Raw genomic sequence first — 12,949 nt, 5'->3', positions numbered from 1 at the left:
GTTGGTTCTCAGAATGATCATTCTTTGTTTGTTAAGAAAACTCATACCTTGGTGTTTGTTTTGGTCTATGTAGATGACATCCTGGTTACAGGACCATCTTCTCAAGCATGTAAGGACACTATTGCTCAACTCAGTGCCTTATTCCCTATCAAAGACTTTGGTCCATTACACTTCTTTCTTGGCATCGAAGTAAAAAGGTCATCCTCTGGCATTCTGCTTTCTTAGACAAAGTATATACTAGAATTACTCAAGAAAGCTAAACTGGATGGAGCCAAGCCTTGTCCCACACCTTTGAGCACTTCCACATTAGATCACACTTCTCTCTGTTATCTAATCCCGAAGAATATAGGTCTCTTGTGGGTGGTTTGCAAAACTTAACTTGGACACGTCCTGATATGTCTTTTGCAGTTAATCTTGTTTGTCAATATATGCATAGTCCTAGATAATCTCATCTTCAAGCTGTCAAACGAATTCTGAGATACCTTAAGGGCTCTATTGATTTGGGGTTATTGTTCTCCAAATGTGCCACACCTCTCAGTCTTAATGCATTCTCTGATGCCGATTGAGCTGGCTGTGCTTTAAAAAGAAGATCAACTAGTGGATATTGCATCTTTCTGGGCAATTCTCTCCTTAGCTGGAGTGCAAAGAAACAACCCACAGTGGCTCGGTCATCCACTGAAGCTGAGTACAGATCTTTAGCCAATACGGCAGCTGAAATTACCTGGTTGTGCAAACTTTTGGTTGATGTTCACTTGGTTCTTCCCTGTTCTCCCAAACTGTGGTGTGATAATATTTTTGCTTTGTCTTTAGCTAAAAATCCTATATTCCATGCTAAGACTAAGCATGTTGAAATAGATTATCACTATATTCGGGAGAAAGTGCTTTGCCGTGCTATTTCCGTTCATTTCATCTGTTCTCAAGACCAAGTTGCAGATATATGTACAAAGTCCTTGCCCAAGCCCATATTTCTACTTCTCAGAACCAAACTCTCTTTTCGGTTCCCTCAGATCGGTTTGAAGGGGGATATTAAGGACCATAGTGTAAAAGATAGGACAGAGAAGTATTAGTTTGTAAATGTTTTTATAGTCTGTTAGAGTCTGTTGTTAATATTGTTCGGACAGTTAGGATTTGTTATAAGTGAGCTGTCAATCATCTCTGTGGTGATGTAAATGTATAAATACTAAAGGTTGTAATCTTATTAACTCAAGATATGAAAATATAACTTTTCTATCACGGGTTAGGTTTTTTGACGGAGCACTTGAATTTTCAAAGGGTAATGTTAGAGAGACTAAATTTGAAAACAAAATTTTGAAATGTAAAGAACATGGAAGTTGATTATTGGTTTATTACTTAAGCATTGATAAATGTGCTCATTCTTATTTGTGAGACATCAGTTTAGTTTGCAAATTTTATTTCAAAATTTAGTTTCTCTAGCATTACCTTTTTCCAAATAACACCGTTTACTTACTGTCGAGTTCTTAAAAAAATAAGAATATATAATAAAATCAAGGTTCTAAAAGACGCTAGTCGGGTGGCGGGCTGGGGCCTAACGCCTAGCGGCTAGGGGGATTTGAGTAAATTTATTATTTATTGTATAAATAAGTGCATATTTATACTTAAAAATGATACATAATTGTATTGAGATATGATAAATTGCAAAATAAAATGGCCTATAAATTATAAAGTATTAAAACATGTTGAGAACGTAAGGAATAATGAGTGTTCATTCAAGTATTCAACAAATTTTTGACATTTTATTGAAAAAATAAAATGTAAAATAAAAATTATCAATTTTCTGTATAACTGAGAGTCATGTCACGACATTGGTAGGTGCATAGGCGGACTAGACGGGCACCTGGGTGGGTTAGGCAGATGCCCTTTCTTAATTTTCAAACGCCTATAGATTAATCGAGGCGGTGGCTAACTACCTAGCGCCTAGACATGGCCTAGGCGGTGCTAGGTAGGAATTTTTAGAACAGTGAATAAAATATGGGTGCTGCTATATTATCATCCACACACCTTGTTAATTTTGTCGTCTAATCTTGTCCACTTCATTCGATCTAACTGATAATTAAAAAAATATATATGTAAAAGATAATAAAAAAAAAAGAAAACTAATGAAAAGGGCTTGAAAACTTTGAGTTTTAATGATAAGGACAAAATAAAGGGTAAAGTGAATAGTATCAGGATTGATTTTTTAGTGTAAAAATGTGGTTTTTCGTTAAAGTGAACAGTACCGGATGCTTTTCGTTAAAGTTCCCTAAAAAAAAAGTTGCTTAGATAAGCACCACCTAAAATATATTTAATATAATGGCAGTTCTAGAAACTTTTGAATTTGGTCATTAGTCATGACACTGACAGCAAAAAAAAAAAAAAAAACAAAAAAAAAAAAAGCCCAACTCAGAATCAAACATGAAAATTTGGAGCATGTCAACCACTACCATTATAATAGTAAATCAATTGCTCAGTTCCAAGTTAAATTATTTTGATTTGAATTGGTAAACAAAGGGGGCTGGTGATAAAATCCCTAAAAAAATTAAATTCTACGATCTCTGCTATATTTTTAGATGATCACAGCTTGATCTGTAAAAGCATTACAAACATGGTGGTTGTCCTTCTTCTCAGACTTCTCTTGTTTCAGCTTCTCCCTTGTGCAACTCCATTATCCTTCAACTTCTCCTCCTTCCCAAACGGCCTCACCAATTTATTTATCGAGGGAGATGCTTTCGTCGACGGCACGTTCCTCCGCCTGACTAAAAGCGCTGCCGACATCCGACAGGACCAAAGCGTCGGCCGAGCCACCTACTCTCAACCCTTCCTCCGCGAGAACGCCACCGGAAAACTCGCTGATTTCACCACAAGCTTCACATTCGTCATCGACTCCGTAGGCAAAACGCCCTACGCCGACGGATTCGCCTTCTTTTTGGCGCCAAACGGGTCCTTACTCAACACCACAATAGGCCTAGGCGGCTCTCTGGGCCTCCCCGTCATAAACCGGCCAAATAATGAGTCGACGAATCTGTACCCCTTTGTGGCAGTTGAGTTTGATATCAACACTAATAGCATCACTTCCATCGAAGATCCTGTCGGCGATCATGTTGGTATTGACATCAACTCTCTCAAGTCTGAAGTTACAACGCCTTGGAATGGATCCATTACAACCGGACGGGTCAATACTGCTCAGATTCGCTACGATTCTGGATCGAAAAATCTTAGTGTTGTTTACACTAGTGTTGTGAATGGTTCCCGAGTGTGGAGGAATATTAGTTACATCGTTGACCTGAATGAGTACTTGCAGGGTTATGTTATTGTTGGGTTCTCTGCCGCAACAGGGGCTTTTACAGCTCTACATAGAATCAACTCATGGAATTTTAATTCTACAGAACTGCGTGATGGGAACGAGTTTAAAAACTCGACGCCAGTGGTTCCCGTGCCAGAGCCGAACCCCATTGTTGTGCCCGGGACAGGAAATGTGGTCAACGTCGGACTGGTTGTTGGGTTGGTTGTTGGTGGGTGTGTGGTTTTGGCTGGTGGGTTGGTTTTGGTTTGGTGCATTTATTGGAGGAAGGGCAAAACAGGGGAAAGTAGTGATGGTGAGGATCCTATGGCGAACGACTTGATCGATGAGGAATTCGAGAAGGGGACGGGCCCGAAGAAGTTTTCGTACAAGACATTGGCTCAATCCACGGGTAATTTCGATGAGGGAGAAAAGCTTGGAGAGGGAGGATTTGGTGGAGTTTATAGAGGGTTCATAAAAGACTTGGACTCGTATGTTGCTGTTAAGAGGGTATCAAGTGGGTCTAAACAGGGTATGAAGGAGTATGCGGCAGAAGTAAGGATCATCAGTCGACTTAGGCATCGGAATCTGGTGCAACTCATCGGTTGGTGCCATGAAAAAGGAGAGCTCCTGCTTGTTTACGAGTTCATGTCCAACGGAAGCTTAGATTCCCATTTGTTCAAACCTAGAACCATGTTACATTGGGAGGCAAGATACAGAATTGCCCAAGGCTTGGCATCCGGTTTGTTCTATCTACACGAAGAATGGGAACAATGTGTGCTGCACAGGGATATCAAATCCAGTAATATTATGCTGGATTCAAATTTCAACGCCAAACTTGGGGATTTCGGATTAGCTCGACTTGTGGATCATGGCAAACAATCGCAAACCACAGTTCTGGCTGGAACCATGGGATACATGGCCCCAGAATGCCTTACCACAGGAAAGGCAAGCAAGGAAACAGATGTCTACAGCTTCGGAGTTGTTGCCTTGGAGATAGCTTGCGGGAGAAAACCCATTGATCCAAAGTTTGGAAGGACTCAAATTAACATGGTGGAGTGGGTTTGGGAGCTTTATGGAGAAGGGAAAATCATTGAAGCAGCTGACCCTAAATTGTGTGGAGAGTTCGATGCCAAACAGATGGAGTGTTTGTTGATTGTTGGGCTGTGGTGTGCTCATCCGGATTACACGATGAGGCCTTCGATACAACAAACAATTCAAGTACTTAACTTCGAAGTTCCGTTGCCCATTCTCCCATCAAAGATGCCCGTGGCCAGCTACTTATCTCTTCCGGTATCATTTTCAATCTCGTCGAGTTATAATACTGATTTGGAAAGACGTCAGACAGAGTCTTCGGGTCATGGTTACAACACCAACTCGTCACAATTCACCTCATCTTCTGCATCCAATTCTTCTCCATCAGCCTCACTTTTGTATACAAGATAAATTTAATCTTACTCTGTTATTCGAATATATAAATTTGCGTGTAATACATTTTTTATAGTGAATATCTTTATGTAAATATGTTAGGCAAAACATATAGTTGTTACCTTGATGATAATGAACTTGCCATCATGTCGTAATTATATGTTATACTCATAAATTTATAACAAGAGATTGCAAGAGGGTTCGAACTCATAAAGCAGTAAGTGAAAGAGAGGCTCTTTCTACCAGGGCATTCAGAAATGTACATGTCAAAATGCAAACAGCATCAAAAGAAAAACCCAATACTGAAATATGACCACCAAGTTCAAACGACGACATCCATGTCTTCTCAATGTCAATGCATTCGGACAACAAAGCATAACAAAAAATCACCTGCCGTCCGTTCGTTCCTGAGGCCCCGTTTGGCAGTTCGGACTGTACTGACTATTTCAGTTAGATAGGATAAATGGTCGTCGGATAGGACTGACTAAATTAATTGGACGTTTGGTGTTGCATCAGATTAATTGATATCGGATAATAGATCGGACTATAATAATTTTTTAAAATAATTTCACAGGATAAGTGTTGTTAAAATGAAAAAAAAAGGAAGAAAAACAGGTGAGAAAAAAAAAATTACACATCATTACACAGACAAAAATTAAAAAATAAAAATAAAAAAGGAAGAGAAAAAAACCCAGATCTCTTCACAGTTCCCCATCGTGTCTTCCTATCTTCACCATCTTCCCCACGCATCAATTCCCACCCTCCCATACCCACTTCCTCATTTCTTCAAATCTCCCAAAACCTGCATCGATTCACCAACCAAAAAAAAAAAAATCCCAGAAATTAAATATTTTCAATGCTAATAAACCAAATTTTATCATCGGAGCCTAGCTCCCTTCCTTGTTGAAGCCCAACTCCCTTCCTCCTCCTCGTCCTTCTTGTTGGAGCCTAGATCGGAAGAATTTGAATCATCATCTTCCTCCTTCAACCCATGGAAGTATTGTTGTCCTGTCAGAGATCGAAGGCGAACGGAGGAGGTGGGAGGTGTGTGTGTGTGTGTACGTGTGTGAAGGAGGAGGGAGGAGGGAGGAGGGAGGAGGGAGAAGGGAGGAGGGAGGAGGGAGGAACAAAAAGAAAAAAAAAGAAAGACGACAAAGATGAACTTGAGATCCAGACGAGAGAGAGCAGGCGGGTGAGATAGTTGAAGGAAAGTCATGCGAGAGAGGAACAGAGTGAACAAGAGAAATCTCACTATACTAAATAATACAGAGGTTTTGGACGGGATTCATAAGCGGGTAGGAGGGGTATAAAATAAGTGGGGCTGGATTAAATAATCTGGTGCTTCTTTAATACGAAGCTCACCAAACACTCGTTTCGTATTATTAATACTATTCGATGGACTTATACGGTGTGCCAAACGAGGCCTCAGTGTTCAGCAGTCATCCATTCATTCCTTCAGTTTTCACATCAAACAAACCAAAACACATGTAGGTAAATATATTACGCACTCTTGAATCTAGATACTATTGTAGTGTTTGGACCTAAAATTACACCATCAGTCCGAACGATCGAGATTGTTGAATGAGTAGAGTTCTAGACCTTTGTCGAGTTGTTAAGCTGGTTGTTTATTCCATCAAGGAGACATAATTACACTTCAAGCGGGTTTGGGATGTTTGGTACGACTCACGCGGCAAACAATTTGTGATAATGGCGGATAAGGATTTGCAATTGATTTGCAAATGGTGCATGGATAAGACGGCATGGAAAATGGAGCCTTGTTAATGGTCTCCACGTGGGAGATTATTTGAAATGGTGCCGTGCAATGATGAAATGTCAGAGGAAGGGGTTTGCAATTGATTGTTTCTGATGCGGAGCAACTTCAAGAATTAGAGTTGCAATTACACTCTGAACATTATCTAACCGTGCTAGTCAAATACTTCAACCCTATAAATACAAGACATCGTGCAACGTTTACAGACCTCCAATTCAACACACAACTGCCCTGCGCAAACTCTCTCAACAACTTAGATTTTTATTTTCTCTTTTCGCTGACACATCTTCCGTTGGCATCAACAGCACCGTGAAAGCAACCGGTGATATCTTAAGTCGGCATAGATAGCTCTGTCACCGTAGAATCAGTCGATCTCGCAGCATCTTCCGTTGGCATCAACAGCACTGCGGCGAGGACGGTTGATTACCTATCCAAGTCTCGGTCGAGAAGGATTTCTGAATCCTTATTGGTTGAGGTCATCTCATCAGCCTTCTCGGCGAAGTGAGGTGTTACGAGTTACTACATTCGACACATTGGAAGCCGAATTGGATATTGAACTTCGCTAAGTTAGCAGCCTTGTCTTCAGGCTTTAGAACTCGAAGGCCGAGACGTGTTCCTTCCTCGGCCACAATTGCAAGATCAAGAAGTCAGCAACGCACCCAATGCAACATCAATGAATTTACTCCTTGGCCGAGCTCGGTCGACGAGTTGGCACGCCTTGCATTCATCGAAGGACGTAGTTAGCTTATAAATTACTCAGCATACGCGCCACGTAGGCTTGGTAGTTTGTAGGGTCAACATTTTGGCACGCCCAGTGGGACACAATGCTAAAACTACGAAGTTCACATGATCTATCTCGATCAGGCTTCATGGGATGAGTGTCATCGCCTCTTAAAGAAGCAAAAAAAAATTCTCGAGAGATTGGGAAGAATTTCTGAAAGGCAAGAGGCCGGGGGAAAATTTCCGCTCCGGCCACAACCAATATTCGGCCTAAGAAAATTGTTAATTTGGCCAAAGAACAAAGGCCACCTATTTTTTCGGTCGAGACTGAAAGTGTGGTAGGCCTAGAAGAAAAGGTTCAAATTTCTAAGCAATAAATTGACTCAGAAAATGATTCGTCAGATGAGTGCTCCAATGACGAATAAGGCCAATACACGACTTCTGACCATAAAATCACATCAATCGATATGGTTATTGGTGATACAGCCGATGTAGAGAGATCTCATTCGGCCAAGTTATTTGAATTAAAAGCCGAAATTATGCCTGGGGGGCATAATAATTGTTCAACACATTCGGCAGCCGAAAATGAAAAATATTTCACCAAGTCAGAAATATTTGGGGATGATCTTTTATTTGGTTTTGGAAAATATCAAAGTGAAAATATTGATGTAAAAAGATCTCGGCTTGGAATAAAACATCGTTGGCCTCCTCCTCTTGATAGCTCGGCCACTTTTGTTTTCTTTTATTAAGAAAAGGAATAAATTATTTTCTTAATCATCTGGCTAATTAAGCCGATGCATAAGAAAATAGGGGGCAATGCCTCGTGCAAGAAAAAATTTCAACTGTCTATACCGAGGCCAAGCTGTTAGGAATGGTCTGTTTTACCTTGGCCCAAATTTTTATCCTTGGCCCACATTTTTCTCGACTCGCCAAATTTTTTCTTGACCTCGGCAGTGAATGGTGATAGGCCGATGCTTAAAAAAATAAAGGGGGCCGAGGAACATCCCACGCAGCATGGCATTCGGTGGAGGTTTGAATTTTTTAAACTGCAGCATGGCAGTCGGTGGAGTTTTCAACCTTTTGAAAATTTGAAAAAATTGGGTCATTTTTTGGTGGTTTGAACAGTTTATATATATATATAGCTCGACCGAAGCTTGGTTGTCATGCCGAGCTAATATAAAACATATCATTTGCTCGACCCCAATTCTTTTTGGCTTCGACCCCACTTTACGACATTGGCAGAACAGAAGTGATTTTAAGGCCTACGAACATTCCCAAGCGTGATCGAATCATTTGTTGATATTCAAGACAAGCCCCTCTTGATATGGTTTGGCCTTTTATTAGTTACCAATTTATATATATACGCACATGCCGAGCTCAGTGAGGTATTGTTGCCAAGTGCTGGTGCTCGACCAAGGGATCGTTCGGCTTGCCATGTATAGATATATATAATATAAATTTATATGGTCATTTGGCCTGGAGTACTGATGCTCGACTATGGGGTCATTCGGCCTGCTAACTATATATATATGTATGTTTACATACATACAGAGACGTTGTTGCCAAAGAATAAAGTTTTGGCGATATGGGATTTTGCTAGCTACAAACAATTAATTTCCTTAACCATTCGGCTTTCGGGCCGAAGCTCAAGGAAACTGGGGAGCAATGTTTGGACCTAAAATTACACCATCAGTCCGAACGATCAAGACTATTGAATTAGTAGAGTCCTAGACCTTCGTGGAGTTGTTAAGCTGGTTGTTTATTCGATCAAGGAGACAGAATTACACTTCAAGCGGGTTTGGGATGTTTCGTACGACTCACGCGTCAAACAATTTGTGTTAATGGCGGATAAGGATTTGCAATTGACTTGCAAATGGTGCATGGATAAGACGGCATGGAAAATGGAGCCTTGTTAATGGTCTCCACATGGGAGATTATTTGAAATGGTGCCGTGCAATAATGAAATGTCAGAGGAAGGGGTTTTGCAATTGATTGTTTCTGATGCGGAGCAACTTCAAGAATTAGAGTTGCAATTAAACTCTGAACATTATCTAACCGTGCAAGTCAAATACTTCAACCCTATAAATACAAGACATCGTGCAACGTTTACAGACCTCCAATTCAACACACAACTGCCATGCGCAATATACATTTAGACCTTCGATTCAACAAGCGATTCAAGTGCTTAACTTCGAAGTTCCATTGCCCATTCTCCCATCAAGGATGCCGGCGGCGACCTATATTGCTCCTCCAACATTATTCTCAACATTGGTCAGTGACAGTGACACTATTACTTCTGAAAGAGGTCAAACTGAGTCCTCAGGAACGCCCCATAGCCTCACAATCACCCCATCTTCTACAACAAAATTTGTGACACCATCAACAACATTTCAAAGTGCACAATAACCCTAGGATAAACATATATTTCAATGTAAAACCGCATTCATTATCCAATATACCAAAGTAATGCAGATGGTGCACTTCAAATCAATTCCCATTTCTGATTTCTGTAAAGACCGCAAGGTCGAATCTAACATTAGTAGTAGCAACTGTGTTTTCAATTGTAAGTTTTCACACAAAAAAAATGTCAACATGCACAATAAAAGAGTAGCAAAATTTGTACCTGGTGATGAATGAACTGAACTGTATCTTTTGCATTCCAAGAGGTTGGTCGGCTCATGTAAGTTCAATTGTTGATCTTTCATCTTTTTAATTAAAGCTTAGTCCATACCGAAATTAATCAAACAAAATTGATCAAGATTCAAGACCCGCATTGAAAAAAATGATCAAACAACCAAATTAAAAACAAAATTGAAAAAAAAAAAAGATACTGAGTTTTTCTTAAAGTACCAGAAATCGTGATTAGGCACCAGTTTTAGAATCTGGAAGTTCCCCGAATAGAGAGTGATGAGAATGACGCAACCTATAACAACTGAAAGAAGGAAAGATGAAGTTTTTGTTATTTACCTTGTTTTTCCGTTGATTATTTACATATTTCACTACAAGAAAGAGACCGCACTACTCTCGTCTTAAACACAAATCTCTTCATCAACTATCACAAATAAGCCATTGTAAAGCCTATTTCCACATCACAGTAAAAATAAAGTACAGGAAGTAAAACTCATATTTTTAGCAGAGATATTTGAACAATCCTGCAGGTGATTGATTGCCCCGGTGGGGAGGGTATTTCTCTTAGCCCCACTGCATCCCGGGTTCAAAGTTCTAACCATCCCCGTCCCCTTGGTGTAGTTTACAGGATAAATACCACGTTTTAATAACTAACAACATCAATTCTGATCATCCCTACCAGTTTAAGCACGCTAAACACCAAATTTAATAAGTTATGTCTTCGGCCACCCAACCCCAGCAGATATTTATATAAAACCCAAGATTAAGGTCCTAACGGAAACATTACCTGTTTTAGATTTTCCCATAGCTGGCTGTACAACAACACGCATCATGACAATTCCCCAACCAATATCAACCAAAGGTAATTTACACTGACCCACTGTCACGTTGTTCTCCAAAATCTTGCTAAAACTCATCAGCTCCACGTCATTCGGCAACTTCGGCATCAGTCTTGCCTACCAAACAATTGAAAGGGCAATCCAAGAAAATCAAAACAAAGCTGGAAACACAGTGGAAATCATATGAAAAAAGGAGCCAAAAATTACAAATTTGTAACCGAATCCACAACAATTCTAATTTTCCAAATTAAAATTATGTTGGGATTTCATCTAATTATTAATAAATCTAGCTTAAGATTCAATTGAACAGACTATCAAAATTTGCTAAAATTCTGATTGCCAAGAACTCAAATTTCAAACCCAGATTGACATAAACACGTTTTGCAAACCCAATTAAATCAACACAGAAATTCCAAATTTTGCAAATCCAATTAAATCGAAAAAACAAAAATACATGGAAATTGAGTTGTAACTTGTAAGAACGGAACTTACCAATGGAACGTACGTCCATTATAGACTTAAAGAAAATCATAATTCGATACCTAATTCAAAAGTCGTGATCCCTAATTCGTTTTATTAAAAATGAAATTGCTTACCTTAAATGGCTGCAACGCTGGAGATAAAACAGAGAGGATTGCCTACCTTAAATAGCCAACATTATCAATATATATACACTATTTAATATTTTAATATTACATAATTATATTATATTATTCGGTTCGGATTCGGAGACGGATACGGAGTAAGGACCTCTATAACCATATACAAAATCATAACCGAATAATATTCACGGTTTTTCCCCATACCCAAAATATACCCAAATTTTCATACCCAATCCAATACATTCGGACAGTTATCCTAAGTTATCAAGTATAACGGTTAAAATTGTCATCCCTACTGCAAATCCCTAAATCTCGTAGCCATCGAAATCCTGCCATATCTCTCTCTGCAATGAACACCCCCATCTCTCTCTAAGAGCAGTTCCAGGGTGGTGGAGGCCCTCTAGGGCTATCCACTATGCTATCCACCCAGTGAACAGTAACTGTCCTTAATGAACAGTAACCGTCTTTTGCATCTCCACCCCTACATTGAATAGCACTGGCAATTGGCAATAAAATATTACTATTTTTTATTTATAAAATAATACAAAATAATTTTATTTGTAATTTCGGATAAGATTTTTAATCGTTCTCGTTTCGTCATGTGTCATTTTTCAAAAAGACAATTATTGGTGATGGATTTCTAATAAGATTTTTAATCGTTTTCGTTGCACCACTTGTCATTATCCGAAAATACAATTATTGGTGATGGATTTCCGATAAGATTATTAACCAATCACGTTGTGCCACGTGTCACAATCTGTTTACAATCTTTGAAGATAGATTTCGGTCAGATTTTTAACGGATGACGGCATGCCACGTGGCATTATCTACAACCTAATCCTTTCTGAATCCTCCATATAATCCACCATCCATCCTCACAAATCTCACACCAATTTTCTCAAGATCTCTATCATTATTCATAGTTTCTGCTTCCTTCTTCACCAAAATCAAAATATGTATCATTATTCATAGTTTTTGCTTCATTCTTACAATGTTTTCTTCTTCTTACAATGTCGATCAACAAGAGGATGAATTTTTTAACCAATCAGAAATAATGTTCAATCTCCAAATGGCCCAAAATGAGATGGAAGATGATAAGGAGCGTAGAAAGAGAGATGACGAAGCAAGAATGGGCCAAAACCTCACATTCCCGTCCGGTCATCCAAGCCATGGGTCAGATTTGTAGGCCTAGTCGTTTTACAAACCTTGATAGAAGCAGGCAACGACGAGGTACAGAACTCTTAGACGATTATTTTGTCCGTAACAGTGCATTCCCTGATACGTACTTTAGACGTCGTTATAGAATGAAATGAAATTTGTTCAACAAAATCATGACTGTTGTTTGTAACCATGATTCTTACTTTGTGCAAAAGAATGATGCTTTTGGTGCTATGGGTCACCTTCCTGAACAAAAAATTACTGCTGCCTTGCGGATGCTTGCATATAGAGTATCTGCAGACCAAGTGGACGAGATAGCGAGGATGGGGAAATCTACCATTCTTGAATCCCTGATGAGGTTTTACGGAGCAATCGAATCTACCTACACTCTACCTACACCGCATAATACCTCCAGAAACCTACTGACATGGACTTGCAAAGTTTTTTTAAAAATGGCGAGATACGAGGTTTTCCTGGGATGATTAGAAGCATCGACTGTATGCATTGGACCTGGAAAAATTGTCCA

At 39.4% G+C, this 12,949-nt stretch overlaps 1 protein-coding gene and 2 long non-coding RNA genes across 8 annotated transcripts in view; 1 reads left to right on the top strand and 2 right to left on the bottom strand.

Moving 5' to 3' along the window:
• LOC126617443 (L-type lectin-domain containing receptor kinase IX.1-like) overlaps positions 1–12,949 on the top strand; it is a 62,611-nt gene that overhangs the window by 14,761 nt on the left and 34,901 nt on the right. The window contains exon 2 of one of the 2 annotated variants that reach the window (XM_050285506.1): positions 2,881–4,635. In XM_050285506.1, the coding sequence (XP_050141463.1) occupies positions 2,881–4,635 (1,755 nt within the window). Of the gene's footprint in view, positions 1–2,880; positions 4,891–12,949 lie in introns of those variants that run through there. The other variant, XM_050285504.1, reaches the window with a different exon arrangement.
• Positions 1–12,949, bottom strand: part of LOC126617454 (uncharacterized) — a 43,698-nt gene that overhangs the window by 16,777 nt on the left and 13,972 nt on the right. The gene's annotated exons all lie outside the window — the stretch shown is intronic.
• On the bottom strand, positions 9,162–11,304 carry LOC126617452 (uncharacterized). 5 transcript variants are annotated; one of them, XR_007621364.1, is made up of 6 exons: positions 11,260–11,304; positions 10,612–10,780; positions 10,047–10,128; positions 9,820–9,915; positions 9,656–9,703; positions 9,162–9,549 (listed from the first exon to the last, which is right to left on the bottom strand). It is a non-coding gene; the product is annotated as an uncharacterized LOC126617452 (long non-coding RNA). The 5 variants fall into 5 exon arrangements; XR_007621363.1 differs by lacking the exon at positions 11,260–11,304 and adding an exon at positions 11,156–11,250 and having other exon boundaries at positions 9,162–9,552; XR_007621362.1 differs by lacking the exon at positions 11,260–11,304 and adding an exon at positions 11,156–11,250.

Source organism: Malus sylvestris, chromosome 3, assembly GCF_916048215.2.
Source record: "Malus sylvestris chromosome 3, drMalSylv7.2, whole genome shotgun sequence".
Classification (NCBI taxonomy): Eukaryota; Viridiplantae; Streptophyta; class Magnoliopsida; order Rosales; family Rosaceae; genus Malus; species Malus sylvestris.
Note: the sequence above shows the minus strand (reverse complement) of the source record. Positions and strands in the feature narration are given on the sequence as shown.